General features: G+C 41.0%; 1 protein-coding gene across 1 annotated transcript in view; it reads left to right on the forward strand.

Annotated features, from left to right (window-relative positions):
• Positions 1–18,287, forward strand: part of sorcs3 (sortilin related VPS10 domain containing receptor 3) — a 396,336-nt gene that overhangs the window by 213,001 nt on the left and 165,048 nt on the right. Inside the window, exon 4 of the mRNA XM_047365601.1 lies at positions 10,404–10,562. Within this exon, the coding sequence (XP_047221557.1) occupies positions 10,404–10,562 (159 nt within the window). The remainder of the gene's footprint in view (positions 1–10,403; positions 10,563–18,287) is intronic.

An 18,287-nucleotide genomic window follows, 5' to 3' on the forward strand; every position in this document is an offset into this window, starting at 1 on the left:
ATGTTCACCTCTGCAACAATGACTTATATTCACAGAGGTGATGTCCACTTCTCCAGGCCTGGAGACATTGAGGCTGGACCATCTCAGTTTGGGAAATTGGATTCTTGTCATTTGAATCAGTATTCCAGATCTTCCTTGGAGCAAGAAGAACAGGAGTATCCACCCTGCTGTCAGTAAACAGTCCCTGCAGACTCTGTGATGGTATGGGGTTGCATCTGTGTCCTTTGCAAAGCTCATTTCCATGTCTGTGTCTGTTCACCAACATAATGGAAGGTCTCATTCCAAATGTTTGTTGAGAACGAGGACAGTACAGGTCCTGAACTGGCGTGCCTGTAATACTAACCTGTCCCCAATGGAGAATGTTGAAGAATAAAAAAAACAGAAATGTGATGATGACCATCAAATACAGTTGGAAACTTTAAGATGAGTTTGCAGGACAAAAAGGACAAAATAACACCTGGAACTCTTCATCATTTATTAAAGTCATTGCTAGAATGTGAGAAGGAAAAAGTGATCCAGGACAAAATAAGAGCATACCAAAACACGGACGTCCACCTAGACTGAGAGAAAGGTCAAGGAGAGCATTACTCAGAGAAGCAGCGAAGAGGCCCATGGCAACTCAGCAGGTGCTGCAGAGATGTAAAGCTCAGCTGGGAGAATCTGTTGAAAGGTCGAATATTAATTCCACACTCCACTTTATGGAAGAGTGAAAAGAAGAAAGCCGTAAGGATTCCTCTTTGCAGTTTAGCACAAGCCATATGGGTGACACAGCAAAGAAATCATGCTGTGGAGATGCTTTGCTTTAGCAAGGACATGGAAGCTTTTCAGAATTGTTGGGACCCAGGCATGGTTACAACATGAAAATCCGACACAAAATTTTCTGGAAGTTTCAAAATAAATTGCATTAACCTACTTCTTGCACAGCAAGGAAAAGGGGTAACAGCGAACTTCCCGTGACTTCACTGTTCAAGTAAAATGACCGCTTTCGCTACATCCTGCCTCTTCTATGCGGGTCCCCCAGGGGAACTGGACAGAGAGACACAGCGCGCTAGTGTCTCTTTGCTGGAAAACAGACATAACTCTTCAAACTGGATCCAAGGGTATCATACGATCCCGCGATCATATGCACTAAGTTAAGTACGAATGAATTGCTGTTTGTGTATCCGGTATTCATTCATGAATGGGGTAATTAAAGTACAAGCGTGGCTTGACGTTTTTCTCTGAGGTCTACAAAGCAAACTGTGTTATAGAGAGTTCCCAGCAGACACCCTGTCTCTACAACGCTGAGTGGAGCAGTTTTCCCGGTCTGAAGGAAGGACAACGGGACCACATCACCGTGGTTACAGCAGTAACGTGCAGTTGGCCGGCCGACAGAGCGAGCATTCATTCTAAACTACTTCTCTCTCTCTGCCCAAACCTAACCTCTCAGGTGAACTGTTCAGAGAAACAGTTGTCCGGGCGATGAAGTTTGAAGAAAATACCCACAGTAAACAAAGGGTTAGCTGCAGCTAACCTCCGTAGCTGTGGGTGGAGGGGCGGCTCGATCTGTCGGCCGGCCAAACTGCACGTTACTGCTGGTTACTGCTGACAGAGAGACATTAGCGCGCTGTGTCTCTCTGTCCAGACCCCCCTTTGGAGAAACCCGCGCAGAAGAGACAGGATATCTGCAAATACGGGGTTTTATTTGGACAGTGACGTCACGGGAAGTCCGCTTTTACCCCTTTTTCCTGGCTGTGCTGAAAATAGGTTAATGCGATTTATTTTGAAAGTTCCACAAAGGTTTGTACTGGACTTTCATGTTGCAACCATGGCTGGGTCCCAACAATTCTTAAAATTATCGTACTCGTACTTGTCGTCTTCCGCTTATCCGGGACCGGGTGGCGGGGGAAGCAGACTCAGCAGAGACACCCAGACGTCCCTCTCCCCAGACACCTCCTCCAGGTGGATCCCAAGGCGTTCCCAGGCCAGCCGAGAGACATAGTCCCTCCAGCATGTCCTGGGCCGTCCCCTGCACCTCCTCCCGGTGGGACGTGCCTGGAACACCTCCCGAGGAAGGTGTCCAGGAGGCATCTGTTATAGATGCCCGAGCCACCTCAACTGGCTCCTCTTGATGTGGAGGAGCAGCGGCTCTACTCCGAGCCCCTCCCGGATGGCCAAGCTCCTCACCCTATCTCTAAGGGAGTGCCCGGCCACCCTACGGAGGAAGCTCATTTCAGGCGCTTGTATCTGGGATCTTGTTCTTTCGGTCATGACCCAAAGTTCATGGCCATAAGTGAGGGTAGGAACGTAGACCGACCGGTAAATTGAGAGCTTTGCTTTCCGGCACAGCTCTCTCTTCACCACAACGGACCGTCACAGTGCCCCCATTACTGCGGCAGCCGCACCAATCCGTCAGTCGATCACCCGCTCCATTTTTCCCCCACTCGTGAACAAGACCCCGAGATACTTAAACTCCTCCACTTGAGGCAGGAACTCCCCTCCAACCTGAAGAGGACAAGCCACCCTTTTCCGGTCAAGTACCATGGCCTCGGACTTGGAGGAGCTGATCTTCATCCTAGCCGCTTCACACTCGGCTGCGAACCGCCACAAAATATTTAAATTTTAATAAAATATTTTATCTGATCTTGCATAGTGAATGGTTGTCTAAAGGTATGCCAATTATTGCCTATATTAGTTCCAAGACTAACTTCACTTCCAGATTCTTCAAGATAATCCTTGGTTCTCAAACATAAATAACATTGCATGGTAATGTTGCATCACTCTTTTGGTCATGGTTTTCAATCATCTTTGATTAACTTGTTTATATTGTACATAGCCATTAGTCTTTCTTATTCCTTAATTCTGCTTGGTAGTTTAGTTGGATTGTTTTTGCAAAGTAAAGAGTTTGTTGATTGAAATATGTTTGACTTTGAGTTGACTTATTTTTGTTAATAAATTCTTGTATTTCAAGAAATTGTATGAATTCATTCCATGTGTGTGCAGAGTTTTGCTGTTCAATAATGTCAGAACTTGGCTCATCCCTTTCAATGTCGTCCTAATATCACCGCCTTATTGGGCTGGTACTCACAGGACAACCCTTAACAGACCGAAATATTATTTAATAAATATTAAAATATTAATATTAAATATTAGATAATATATTCATAATTACAACAGAATGCAGGACAATATCATTAGAAAACCTGCCTTCCAGAGCCACAGCTAAAATGTAATGGTTTTGATCAAGGTATGTTCATGCGTTTGAATGGCCCAGTCAGAACCCATATTGAGAGCAGATATCATATTGAGGTTATGCTCTAAGACTTAAAAATTGCTGTTCAGAAATGTTATCTATCTGGTCTGATGAGTTTGAGCTGTTACGCAAAGAATGGATGGAAGTTTCAGCCTGTAGCCACTGAAGCTGATAGAGACAAACCCTAAACGACTTGCAGTTGCAAACGCTGCAAAAGTGGTTCTAGTAAACATTGATTCAGATCAGCTGAAAAGAAATGCAGACAACATTTTTCAGATCTTTGAGTAAAGAATTATTAAAACTGTTTCCGTTTCCATCCACTTCACATATATGCTCTACTCTGTGTTGGTCTATTACATAGAATCATAATAAAATACACTGAGGTTTGTGGTTGTAACGTGGCATGATACGTAGGTGTTGCAAAGAAACTCATCTCATCCTTGGAAATAATCACTTGGTTCAGGCTGACCTGCCAGTTCAGGCATGTGTCAGACAAAGCTAAAGCTGCGCAGTGTCAGCAGACCTCTGAAGAATAAGGTGTGAATAGTTGGCATGTTAGAAATGGTTTGGGTTTTCAGGTTCATCAGCATCACTTCTCCAAGGCCGATCCAAGGTGTTGACCCTGAATGTGTTTGCATGTCGTCGGAGTTAATGGGATCTCGCGAATGTCGGAGCAGAGCCGCGTCAGGGCGAGGGACAGATCATAGCCGGCACTGATTACTCCTCATGACTCACTTACTCCTGCACTTTCATGCGGAGAAAATTTAATTCCACATCAAGGCTGTGGCAGGAACGTGCTACCCCAGGTTCTCTCTGCTGGATATGTGACTTGCAACTCCTTCAGTAGGCTTATATAAGATGAGAGACATTTTATCCAAGACTCAAGATGGAAAATTAACAAACAAAATCCCATCATTTCCACCATAGTTTCTAAATAAACTATTTTTATTTTCTGTCTGTTGCTGTTAGTGAGTTGCAGCAGCCAGGAACTTGCAGTAATGCTGATGATGGTTGTCCTCTGACTCTTCTCCTTGCCCCCCTGTGCTTTATCTCAGGCCTAATTGTTTCGATTTACCATCCTGGAGATAGATGAAAGTTGCCCCATTGCTAGCTGGAACCCCTTTGTTGGCTCCTCATTTGTGAGTCTTATTTAGCATCTGTCTGCATTCTATAAAAAGAGTCATCTGCGTACTTAATCACTCACTGAAACCTATAATAGTCTGCTCCTCCCACCCAAACTGTATGTGCACATACACTGAAATGATTTGTCCTCACATCGGTCGGTAATACATCGAAGCTGTGACATTTCACAGCAATACGTTACAGATCTGAATGATAGTAATGACATTCAGCAAAATGTCTCAGAAGTTAACTCTTTTCAGCTGGATTGTGTCGTCTTTTCTCAAGCTTCCTGTTCTCTCAGCCAGGTTTAAAAAAAAAATAAAGATACGCGCAGTTAAGAAGAACGACAGTGAAAACATGATAGCTAAATGTGGTGATTAAAGCCTGATCCGTGCCTAATGAGCATACCGCGAAGACAACTGTGTTTCCAAAGCTCCTGTGGAAGACAGCCTAAGCTCAATTGATCTGCTGTGATTCATTTGCTGCAGGGTGTCTCTTTCCCTCTGTCTCTGATCCATACCTCCACTTAACTTGCCATCTGACAACTATCCGCTTCTATCTCTGCGCTGCAGCTTATGCACAGCTCGACATCAAGCTGATAAGACACAAAGGTTATCCCCAGCAACCTTTATCGATTTGGTATTGTTACCCTCCTCATTCGTTAAGGCTGAGTGGAGGCTGTGAGGGAAATCTTAATCAGACTTTCTGATGTTTTGGTCACTGTGAGTTTGGGGAATAATAATTATTATTAAGTTAAGCAGGAATGGGAAACACTCCTTCCATTACAGTGCCTTGCAAAAATATTCAACCTTCTATTGATTTTTCATTTTTTAAAAGTACAAATCTGAAAAGTGTGGAGTGCATTCAGGGGTGGGGCATGAAATTATGGCCCTGTGTAGAAACCAACTTGATTTTTCATATTGTATTAGGTCAAAAACATTGAATATGATTATAGTTTAACGATGATATAGAGAAAATACCAAAGGTTTAACATACAAGAGTGGCAAGAAGGAAGACATTGTTAATCAAAAACGGCTTTGCATTTTACCTGTTTGTTAATTCTTTCTCTGCTGTTTGTTGGATATAATCCAAGAAAAAGATTACAAAGATGGTAGTGGCATTTTTAAAAAAAAGCAGTTGAAAGAACTTGCAGCGAAATACCAAACAGAGCTGGACAACAGCGTTAAGAAAAAATTCCTCCTCATCCAATGGTGAAGACTTATAAATACCTCGGGTTTCACCTGCACAACAGACTGGAATGAAGACGTAAGCCGTCCACAAGGAGGGACAGAGGAGATGCTGCAGATCTTCTATAGTCTATTTTGGAGAGTGCAACATCTTCTGCCATCATCTGTCGGGGTAGCAGCACCAGAGTCGGTGACTTAAAAATGTTCAAGCTAAATAAGGCTGGCTTCAGAACACTTCCCAGAACACAGCCACATGGAGATGATTGTGCAAAGCAGCATGTTTTGTAAAAAGGACATTACAGTAAAACATGAGCAACCTCTTCATCCACTGTTGTTATTCAGCAACAGGGTTTTTAGTCAGAGCCAGCTTCAGATGTAATAAAGACTGCTAGAGTTGATCCTTCTTGCCCACAGCCATCAGCATCTACAACAATTCTAAGAATCTCAAATAATGAGTTACAAGATTTAATTTGCCTTTGGGATTATTAAAGTATTTTGAACTGAATAACAGCCCAGTCTAGATCAACATCTAAATTGTAAATCTGAGAGAAGACTGAAATCGCTCTTCACAAATGCTCTCCATCCAGTCTGGCTGAGCTTAAGCTGTAGAGTGGGAAACATTTCAGCAAGGTGCTCAGGTAAAATAACGCTAAAAGTTAAAATGTTTGGACTATTAGCAAAACATTCTGTAGCTTAAAACCAACTCTGCACATCACCTTGAACACAGCAAAAACAATGGTAGTGGCCACATCATGCTATGGGGAGGCTCACAGGTGCTTAAAGAGAAATGTTGAAAGATAGAAGCTGTCAAGGAGTGGTTCTTGAAGTGGGTCCAAGTGCAGACAGGCGGGCAAAGAAGTGGTGAGTAGAAAAAAAGTTTTAATAAAAAAGGGAAAACTCACAACAGGCAGGTGGTAGCAGATGCAGGCAGGTTTGGCATGGTAACAGTCAACGACATGGACAGGCTTGGCATTAATCAACGGCAAGGCAAGTGGTATTCTCCAGCAAGGAGTAGACAGGACAGAAGATTACAGGTGAAAGCTGTGAGACTGATGGGCATGAAGCAGTGGACCAGATGAAGCTGATTAAAGTGGCAGTGAAAGAACTAAACAGACGTACAAAGACACAATAAAACTAAAGGGACATTCTTACCGAAGAAACAGAACTAAATACCCCACAAACAGAATGAATAAGAAACCAAAAAGAAATAAAAACTAAAGCATCATCTCGAAAATTTAACAATCATGAGCAGGATCCAAAACAAAACTCGAATACCTACAAATCATGACAGGTTCAATAAAATACTCGTCTAGGTGAGCTGAATAGAAATGCACATTACACTTTTTAGACTTTTATTTGTAAAACATTTTGAAATCAGTGAGTCATTTCAGAACATTGCACTGCTCTGTGCTGGTCTATCACATTAAGACCTGGAAATGCATTGAACTCTGTGTTTGCATTTTTTTCACCGTGCCTGTGTGGGGAGAATCTGGGTATTCCCTGCAGTTCAAAAACATGACTGTTGGGTTAACTGGTCTTTCTAAATTGCCCTTAGGGGTGTGTGTGTGTGTGTGTAGTTGTTTGTAATGCGTGTCTCTGTTGCCCTGTAACGGACTGGCTACCTGCCCAGGATGTACCCCGCTTTTTGTCCACTGATAGGTAAAAATAGGCACCAGCTCATTTGTTCCAGCTGGAAAAGCTAGTACAAACGATGGATGGATGGTGAATGGATCAAGGAATGGATGTATGGACAGAAAGCTTTCACACTCCCTTGTTGCTAAATGAGTAATGCAAATGTGTGAATATTGTCTAGCAGCTGCTCTTAGTGATGAAAAAGATTTTTCAGCTCAAAGGCTGAAGGAAAAGCACAAGATGAAAGCTCTGCAGTTGGAGGTTAAAGAGAAGGACTCTAACCGCTCAGTTCAAGGCTTCAGTAAGTAGCAGAAATACGTTTTAATATGATGTGTTTAGATAATGCGGACACATTTAAAGGCATTTTTTTCTTTTTAACATTAACTTCTGATGGTTGACTCTCAAAGCGGGCCTCTAACAACCACATTATCGAATACGATTACGGCTTAAAAGCTGGAAATTACATCTGATAAGCCCCAGAGAGGCTCACAGATATCAGGAGCATTGGCGATGCGCAGTGACAGGTAATGAATGGAAAGATCGGCGAGCCCACGCCAATGAGAGAGCCAGATTGAGAAAGTGCTGCCAGTTTATTGGTGCTTAATGAAAAACAATTTATCTAAATCACCACCAGGGAGAGTTCCTGCTTACAGCTCTGGAAGGAGGGCTGGATTTTCTGTCAGTGACAAATGTGCTGCTGTTCTTCCAATTCCAATGGAACTGACGAGAGAAAACACAGCTATTTGGACCATGAGCACTGCCTGCTGTGCCACTACGCACGCATGCCACATGGGTGGTTGTTGGAGGAACACAACAGACTCCATCCTAAAGGGCATTGGCTATTGGGCCAATACATGTGGGCAATGACTAAGGAGAAGTGTTAATTTGTAGTGACCCACTGAGGATTCTGAGCTGCATCTTATAGGATTAAAGTGGTTTCAGGCCACAACTAGAAAAACAAGCAGCTGCAGACACCAAACCACAAAGGAAAAAAAAAACAAATGTGAACAGCTACTGGACAATAGAAGAGATCTGCTGCTCTGGATCAATGTAGCTGTATTCATTCAGAGCAAAATAAGCTGGAGTTTTATTTTAAAGGTCAGAAAGAACAGGTTCACTTTCTGATTCTTCTCCTTCTCTAATCCTGTACCAGTGTTTGCATTTGTTTAACTATTGTGGCACTCTTGGCTTTTATTTTGTAACAGGCCGGGACTCGAACCTGTGACTTCTGTATCGAGAATTGTAGCCTCCATGCATAGGGCAACCACTTTACCCCTGCCCCACCACCAGGCCCATGTTTACATCTTTAAATTGAAGCATTCCAATACTTTAGTTCAGATAAATCATGCAATTTCTATTTGGTGACAGCAGAGTGATAGACAGAACATATCAGGAATGTCGCAGTGAGGAGAGAGCAGCAGTCCATCAACGATAGAAACCATACTTATAGAGGTGTGTCTCAGCAAATTATAATATTATCAAAAGTTCATTTATTTTTGCACTTAAAAAAGTTTAACTTTTATATAGATTAATTTTGTACCAATTATATATTTTTTCATTATTGTTCATTTTGATGGTAATGACTTGCATATAATAAACCCAAAATTCAGTTTCTCAGAAAATATCACATCAGACCAATGTTGATGTTTTTCATAATGTTTATTACAGAAATGCGGACCTACTGTACTGTATTGAAGGTACCATACAGTGTAGAAGTAATGCTCATGACCTGAACCAAATTACTGCATGAAATCAGTGAGGCATGGAGCTGATCAACCTGTGGTTCCTCTGAGGTGTTCAGGAAGCTCAGGTTGTTTTCATTGCAACCTTCAGCTTAAATCCAGCATAAATCTGGATTATTGGTGCTGGTGTCTCATCTTCCTCAACAGACCATAGATTCTCTGAGGTTTTGGTCTGATCAATTTAGTGGCGACACCACGGTTATTAAGGCAGATACAGCTACTTTTGGGTAAGCAGGTGCCGGGTTAGGGTTAGACAACGACCCTGAACATAAAGTCAGAGCCACAAAGGAACAGTTTAGATCAAAACATATTGGTGTGCTAGAATGATCCAATCAAAGTCCAGACCTGAATCCAACTAGGTGTCTGTGACAAAGCTAGAAAATTAAAGTTCTCCATCAAGTGTGCCTGACGTTGAGTGATTTTACAAAGTAAAATTGGCTAAAGTTTCAGGCTATGTATGGATAAAGCTGGTAGAGATAAAAGACTTGCAGTTGAGATTACAGTGAACTCAGGGAGAGCTAATACAAGTGTACACCACTCAGAGTTCAGAGTTGTTTTTATGAAAAAATAAAATAATGTATGCTTTTATGTCCACTTTATAATTATGTATCACATAAACATTACATAAAATCCAATAAAATCCATTACAGTACGACTTATGAAGACTTATGAAGACTTTTGAAGACTTTTGTGAGTAATATGAACATAAATGTTCCCTTTTTCAGGTGAAATAATGTAAATCCCTTTTTAACTTTTAGCTAACATAGGAAAATCAAGTCAGCAAACTAATAGAGGCCCTTATGTAAGATAATGCATCAACTTTAAACAGCACTGTTGAATAAAATACATTACAGTAATCTGCTTCCAGAAAGACTCTAAATGTCATTAGCTGAAAGATATACGCAGTAAAAATTCCTCTTCTTATTGAATTCTGTTAGGATGTGACGGCTCCAGCAGAAACAGTCCAAGCATGAAATTACGGCTCCTAACCCCTCCTGCTAAAGCCGAAATTACAATTGTACAGGAAGAGGAAAAGCTAACAAATGACATTGTGCAGTAAAACTGATAAAGACAGTAAGTTATTGTGTGTTTAAATTCAGTCATGCCTGCTAAATCAGTCATTAGTGCAGTTCCTGACGTCAGTTGCAGCTGGTTTTATCTTCCTGTAACAGAGGTGGGTTTCTGAAAGATTTCTCAACTTGTGTGGCAATGTTTTCTTTTTGTTGTTTCCTTCCATGTTATTTTGGACAGATATGATGATGAGTTTTGACCTCCAAAAGCACAGAAATTTCCAGAGAGGAGCTTCAGCAAAGCAGTTTGCCAAACGTTAACCTGAAATGTGCCAAATTGGCGAGCGTTTTAGGGCCGCCACCACTCCAGCTTCTAACGTCTTATTTCTGTCTTCCCTCACCTCCTTGTCTCTCAATCTCTCTGCTCCAAACTCATCCTTCCTCTCCTCTTTCCTCTCTTTGTTCTCCCTGCTCTCAGATTATGGTGCTGACTGATCCAGAGTTTGAGAGCAGTGTGCTCATCAGCACTGATGAGGGATCCAGTTACCAGAAGTACCGCCTCTCCTTCTTCGTCCTAAGCCTGTTATTTCACCCCACCGAGGAGGACTGGGCATTGGCCTACAGCCACGACCAGAAGGTGAGATCACTTGAGTTGCTTTAAAGAGTTCCGATTCACAATCATCATTATTGCAGACCACTTTACAGAGTCAAAAAAACAATTTAGTCTAATTAAAAGGAGCAAAATTATTCATTTTCATAAAAAAAGAAATTGAAAACATTTTTTTGTTATATCCTTCCCTGCTGTTTGCTAAAATACATTGACGCTGTATCTGTTTTTACATAGTAAATTCATTAAAGAAAATGTCTTACTACAATTCTTTTATTCACATTTTATCACAAATATGTGTTTATTTGTCGGTGCCGATTATTTTCTTTGTCATCTTCTTGGTTTTAGCTGATGACAGTTTCATGTTCTTCATCAAAACATGGTGTTAGGATCATTTAGCTTCACTTTAGCATAATAAATAACAAATAGCATAATAAAACTATATTTCATGTTTGTTTTTTTTTCCAATTAGAACAAATACCATATTCTAATTTTAATTAGAATAAATTCCTCTCTGGGAATTACTGAAAATATTTGAACTTTGATGACGTTGAAAATGCTCACAACATTTATTGTTTCTTGGCATTTATTGAGAGTTAATTTAAGGTTTTGTTTCTAAGAATTAAAAGTCGTCATTTTATTAAAGCTGACTTGTACATTTTTGCTGTTCCTCTGAATCTCCTCATGTTAATGGACTGGTGTATGCTGTTGAATCAGGGCTGAAAACCAACATTTTATCTGAATAATTCTCACCGCAACAGGTTGATATTCATTTATATATAAAAATTATTTCATTCTGTGGTGGAGTTTACTGGATCTACTCAGGAAAATGCCTGAAAATCTAAGTTAGTGGACTGAGATCATCACTTCATCCAAACACAAAAAAGCTCTGGTAGGTTCTGGTTTGTCAAGCCCAACGGTTTGTCTAAACAGTTATTACATGAGAAGTGCCTAAAAGTGTCCCTTCCACCTGTCACCATAATAGTGTCACCTTCACTGGTCGTGTGGCACAGTGTGAAGCTCGGCACGCCATCTTCACACACAGCCCTGAGATTGCCCCAGTAAATGTCAGCCATTAAGGTCAGTGACACTGATCTGAGAGCTGTATGGCTGCTCCTCAGGGGGGAGATGATCAGTGAACGGTGGTCGTTGTATCAATCCTGTCAGCAGCTCACATCTGAAAAGGCTGTCACTGCATAAGTCACAGGGACAGGTTGGTCCAACTTTATTTGTTAGAGCCAAAAAAAAAAAAAAAAAGTATGAGAAAAATTTATAGAAATCCTTAAAAAAGGAACCAATTGTAGCAGAACCAAAACTGTTCATATTTGTGAAATGTTTTTACCATTTTTTACAAATAAAATTCTGAAAAGAGTGGCATGCATTTGTAGTCAGCCCACCAGAGTTGATACATTGTAGAAACATATTTATCGGTTACAGTTGCAAGCCTTTTGGAGTGTGTCTGTGGCGGGTTTTCACATTTAAAAAACTGGAACCTTTGACAATTCTCCTTTGGGGAAAGAAAATAAATGAATCAAGCTCAGCAAGGGTGAATAGGGAAAATCTATGGGAACATCTATGAACATAATTTTTCAAGCCTTGCCACAAATTGGAACTTGGATTTAGGTCTGGACTTTGACTGGGCCATTCAAAAATATGAATATGCTTTGATCTAAACCATTCCATTGCAGCTCTGGCTGTTTGTTTAGAATCGTTGTCATGCTGGAAGATGAACCTTCGGCCCTCTCTCAAGGCTTTAGTATTGCCTAACAGTTTTCTTCTCACACTTTTCTTCCAAGTACAAGGGTTGGACAACGAAACTGAAACACCTGTCATTTTAGTGTGGGAGGTTTCATGGCTAAATTGGACCCCCCTGGTAGCCAGTCTTCATTGATTGTACATTGCACCAGTAAGAGCAGAGTGTGAAGGTTCAATTAGCAGGGTAAGAGCACAGTTTTGCTCAAAATATTGAAATGCACACAACATTATGGGTGACATACCAGAGTTCAAAAGAGGACAAATTGTTGGTGCACGTCTTGCTGGCGCATCTGTGACCAAGACAGCAAGTCTTTGTGATGTATCAAGAGCCACGGTATCCAGGGTAATGTCAGCATACCACCAAGAAGGACGAACCACATCCAACAGGATTAACTGTGGACGCAAGAGGAAGCTGTCTGAAAGGGATGTTCGGGTGCTAACTCGGATTGTATCCGAAAAACATAAAGGGCTCTCCTGTTTCCACCAGAACTGTCCGTCGGGAGCTCCACAGGGTCAATATACATGGCTGGGCTGCTATAGCCAAACCTTTGGTCACTCATGCCAATCCCAATGGTGCAAGGAGTGCAAATCCTGGGCTGTGGACAATGTGAAACATGTATTGTTCTTTGATGAGTCCACCTTTACTGTTTTCCCCACATCCAGGAGAGTTACGGTGTGGAGAAGCCCCAAATAAGCGTACCACCCAGACTGTTGCATGCCCAGAGTGAAGCATGGGGGTGGATCAGTGATGGTTTGGGCTGCCATATCATGGCATTCCCTTGGCCCAATACTTGTGCTAGATGGGCGCGTCACTGCCAAGGACTACCGAACCATTCTTGAGGACCATGTGCATCCAATGGTTCAAACATTGTATCCTGAAGGCGGTGCCGTGTATTAGGATGACAATGCACCAATACACACAGCAAGACTGGTGAAAGATTGGTTTGATGAACATGAAAGTGAAGTTGAACATCTCCCGTGGCCTGCACAGTCACCAGATCTAAATATTATTGAGACACTTTGGGGTGTTTTGGAGGAGCGAGTCAGGAAACGTTTTCCTCCACCAGTATCACGTAGTGACCTGGCCACTATCCTGCAAGAAGAATGGCTTAAAATCCCTCTGACCACTGTGCAGGACTTGTATAAGTCATTCCCAAGATGAATTGACACTGTATTGGCCGCAAAAGGAGGCCCTACACCATACTAATAAATTATTGTGGTCTAAAACCAGGTGTTTCAGTTTCATTGTCCAACCCCTGTATGTCTTTCTTCTTGACTCTCTTTCACTGAGGTCATATTTATAAAGTGCACAACTAGTAGTTGCCCTGTCAATGCATTCTCCCATCTGGGATTTGGCTAGCTGCAGCTCTTCCAGAGTTACCAGGGGCCTCCTGGCTGCCTCTCTGAATAATGCTCTCCTTGCCTAGTCTGTAAGTTTAGGTGGATGTCCATGTCTTGGTTGGTCTACAGTTCATTCATTCTCTCTAAATGTTCAGCTCTGTGAGATGTTCAAAGCTTGGGATGTTGTTTTAGAACCTAACTCTGTTTTAAACCTCTCCACAACTTTATCCATGACCTGTCAGCTGTGCTTGGTCTTCGTGATGCTGTTTGTTCTTCAAAAACAACCTCTGATGCCTTCACACAGCAACTGGATTTATACTGAGATTAAATTACACGCAGCTGGGGTTCAACTGTGTGATACCCCTAAATAAAATCTAGTTAAGCGAAAAAATGGAACTGAAAATATTTGTTTAGATTTTTTAGAACATTGCAATCTTTTTATCTTTACTTTATGGTAATGGACTTCTTTCTGACTTCATTTTATCACCAAAATCCACATAAATTGAATTGAAATGTATTGAAAATTGTGGTTGTAATATGCCAACTCGTGAAATGCTTAAAGATTATGAATACCTCTACAGTACACAGGATCTTAAACTCCAGTGCAAAATCAATATTTGCATCCAACCAGTCACATTGAGTTTCACTAGGGTGAAATACTTGTTTTATGTAGTTAATTACAGTATGTTAGAAACTGCAGTTTTCTTTGTTGGTCCACCACAAACCGCAATAACAAAATGTAATAACCCATATAATGCATGAAAACAACAGGAAACCTCAGAAATCTGCCACTCTGTGATAATAAATATTAAGATTAAAAAGCAAGCCAGGATTCAGAAAATTCCTGTGACGTTTAAGTAAAGGTGGATTTGAAAGTGGAGAGCAATGAGCCTTCAGTCAAAGTTCTGGGCATAACATGAAATAACTGAAAACACTTAGCAGTCAGCAGAGTTTTCTAATTCTGAAACCGTGTGTTCTAATGTTAATTAAAAACAGCCCTCAGCTGGTTACATTATGTATAAGAGCTGCAGCATACAGAAAATATGAGGTGCTGCCACCTTGCCCATGAAATAGACTCACAAGATCAATGACTGTAACAGCTATTGATCTCAGTGATTAAATACGCAGCAGCTGAGCAGGCGGGAAATACATCAAGCAGCCGAGGAAAAAGTTCAAGAATGCTCCGCCAGCTGAGAGCTGGATGTAGCAACTCAGCGTTAATGAGGTGGATGGTGATAACAAGTATTATGAGGGTAATGGTTTATGTGGCTTTAATTTGCATCCTTACAGGCAAAGTTGCCTGAAGCAAAAGGCTCCAGCGTGATTATCACCTCCACCGGACTAATTTTCACTCCCATCCTGAGTGTGTCATCCACATGCTGCAGCTTCCTCCTTGGGGCTGTTGTCGCAAATATGTTCTTCGTCTAGTTACTTAATAGGGATTTGCACAGATATTACTGGTGGCTTAATTCGACCTGATTTCCCTCGCAGCATCAGTGTTTCGTCTTGACTATCGAGCCAGCAGCAAGGAGCTTCAAAGTGCTCATTTTCAGCTGATAGTTTTAAGACGAGGTTACTGTGAATCTAATCAGCTGAAAAAAGGTGTAAGAGTTGAGCGGCGCCCTCAGGAGCAAACTTAGAGACATCAGAATTCATGTCTAGACAAATCGGCTCGACTGATGTATTTGTTGTGATTCTTGACTCTTTTTAAATTACTTCTTCTTTTAAATTACCATCTGGCTGAGTTCACTCGTCGAGTAAATGGAGATATTTTTTGATTTGAAAACTTTAAGTGACCTTTGGAGGCTCTTATCTCTTGACTGTGAATGGTTTGTGGAAACAATTACTCACTGACGTAGTCCCATGTTGGATTCTGTTGTTGCTGCTGCTGCCAAGTTACTACGTTATGCAAACAGGCATATACAAAAAAACGGTGACAGGAGGAAACAGCTGCCTTATTTCTTTAATCTCTTACCTATTTGTATGCCTGTAAAGTTGATAAGCTGCAAAACTACTTCACTTTCAATAAATTATTAAATCTCAGTCATTCAAATAATAAAAAAAGAATGTCTGAAGGATGACGTTTTCCCCTGAACAAATTCTCACTAGGTACTCCAGCTTCTTCCCAAAGTCCAAAATCATGACTGTTAGGTAAATTTGTTTCTCTAAATTTTCCTTTGGTGTGAATGATTGTGTGCATGGTTGATTGTCCTGTATGTCGTTGTGGCCCCGCAATGGATTGGCGACCTGTTCAGGCTGTACCCTGCCGTCATATCTCTCTCTCTCTCTCTCGTGCTCTCTCTCTGCCATTCCTTCAGAAAAAGGCAAACAGCACACAGCTGTGTACAAGGGGTTTATACAGACTGGAGATGAACCACGTTGTGATCTAACCCCCACCAAGGAGGAAGGGAGAGGTACATATTGGGTGAAGGTGGAGGACAGGGAGACAAGACAAATGTCCCCAAAGATCAGCAAAAGGGCCTGGGGATACTGTGTTTGAAGTCTGCTGGTAACAGTGTGGATGACGTTGCAGGGGGTTGAAGAATTAGCAGATGGGAAAACATACACTATTATATAATAACATGTGTTAACTTCTGTGGTAAATAATATGGCCTCATGCTAACACCTAACAGCTCGATGTCCTCACTGCAGAGCATCTCTTAAATTACCTGAGTTGCACCATTTATCATTAAGAAACACAACCAGACCCCCTCCTCTCTTCTTGCCTCTTTCCTTTGTTCTGTTAGCCTGGAGTAAATGACATTTTTTTTCAGTTTATGTGTCCGTAGTTAGCATGGTTAGCCAGATCTCTCAATGCTCTCTCGATAATGACGTAAGTTTGTCCAGTTTGTTGGGAAGGTATCTTACATTTCCTATGATGATGAAGGGTATGATGTGTCTGTACCTTTCTCACAAAGTTTTGCGTCTCTTCCTTCTCGGCTTGCAGGGAATATTTGGTAGCTCATTGGGACGCAGCGCTGCAGAGAGCCAACAGCTGATCTTTGGTGTAAACAATGGTACCATGGCCACTCAACTGGCTGGCACGAAGAAAAAGGAAAACAGAACTCTTTGCAGTAACTTGACATAAGAATTAGGCAAAGGCCACTAAGTGTACAATTCAATCAAAAGTGAGAAAATATATATATTTAGGCATTCAGGATTTACAAATTAGCAACAAAGGTCATTGATTTAAGAACATTTTAACACTTATTGACAGACATTAGGAAAGTGATTAAAACATTGATGTTTTTAATATTCTTGGATGTCATCTGTGTGTGATAAAAGGTTCTGATAACTATTTTAAGAGAACCACAAAGGAACGGCTTTAAAAAATAAGCAGTTCTTTAGGGTGAAAGGTCATCTGAGGTGTTTGGAGCTGGAAAAGTCTCTCTGATTTCCTCAGTAATTTAACTTGTTATAATAGTAATTTAGTTTATCCATCATATCCTTTAACTTTTTTTGTAAAGGTTTCTTGGCAACAGGATTTCAAGTATGCTGCTGAGGGATTTCTCTACATACACCTGAACTTGAGAGACAAGCCCTGACTATTTAATGGACTGCAACATGATTAACTCATCCAGTAATTGCATCCTACATGAGTTGCATGCCATACACTGTAATCAAATGTTGCCTGTAATCAGCTTTTATTTCCGAGTGAAATGTGGATTTCTTTCCTTTCTCAGAACAGATTCTTCTCTGAGCTGCTATTCGTTAGTGATAAATATTATCTCTGATAGCTGTATTGTTTTTCTTTGGCTGTTATCAAGAATCAGATAGATAAAGCTATTAACTGTTGCACCTCCATGAAGTGTCACAGCTTGCAGAGACACATGGTACATCTTTCAGCTTCTGTGATTTATTGTTCTCTTCTGGTAAATGCAGGCTCATAAAACCCTGTAGATACATTAAACATATAACTTTCTGGATGTTGTTTGTTTAGAGGATTGCATCTCTGTAACAGCTACACTTGCAGTGCACCTGCAGGGTCATTTAATTTGCTGGAAAACAAGGTGGTGAGTTGATTCTGGAAGGAAATATGCTGTAAAGCTTCTGATTTCTCATTTTGTGCAGCACAGATAAAGAGAACATACTGTATCATCATTTTTACAACTTTTCCACTGTGTTCAAGATTGTAGCTAATGATAGTTGTATTCATTTCCATGTAAACATTTGTGAAAAAGGAAGAAGAAACATTTGATTCAAAATGTCGAACTCAGGCATTAGGGTATAACACATCTATATGGTGATTTATCTGATGAGGAGGAGAAAGTTCGGAGAAATGTTGTCTCAGTGGCTGTGATTTGAAGACCTAACAGTCTATCACTCTATGGAGGCCTTTAAAAGTTTTCTGTGGCAAACCCAGTTTGTAACTAAACACAGTGAGAAATTAGAGCTATAGACTGTTGCAACATATTCTCTGGTTCTTACCAGCTTTGTTGCTCTGATGTTTACTGACATTCACCATTACATTCCTCCCAAACTCTTTCAGCACATTAACCTACTTTACATCAGTAAGCAATAAAGTCATTGTTCCTGTCACATTATCAGTTATTTTGGGTTAGCTGCACTACATTATTGTGGATGCCATAATGTTGTTCAGAGGATGCTTCCTGTCACAACTCTAGAACACTGTGGAGTCCCTAAAACCCCTATATGTTG

The sequence above is a fragment of the Girardinichthys multiradiatus genome, chromosome 5 (genome assembly GCF_021462225.1).
Source record: "Girardinichthys multiradiatus isolate DD_20200921_A chromosome 5, DD_fGirMul_XY1, whole genome shotgun sequence".
Classification (NCBI taxonomy): Eukaryota; Metazoa; Chordata; class Actinopteri; order Cyprinodontiformes; family Goodeidae; genus Girardinichthys; species Girardinichthys multiradiatus.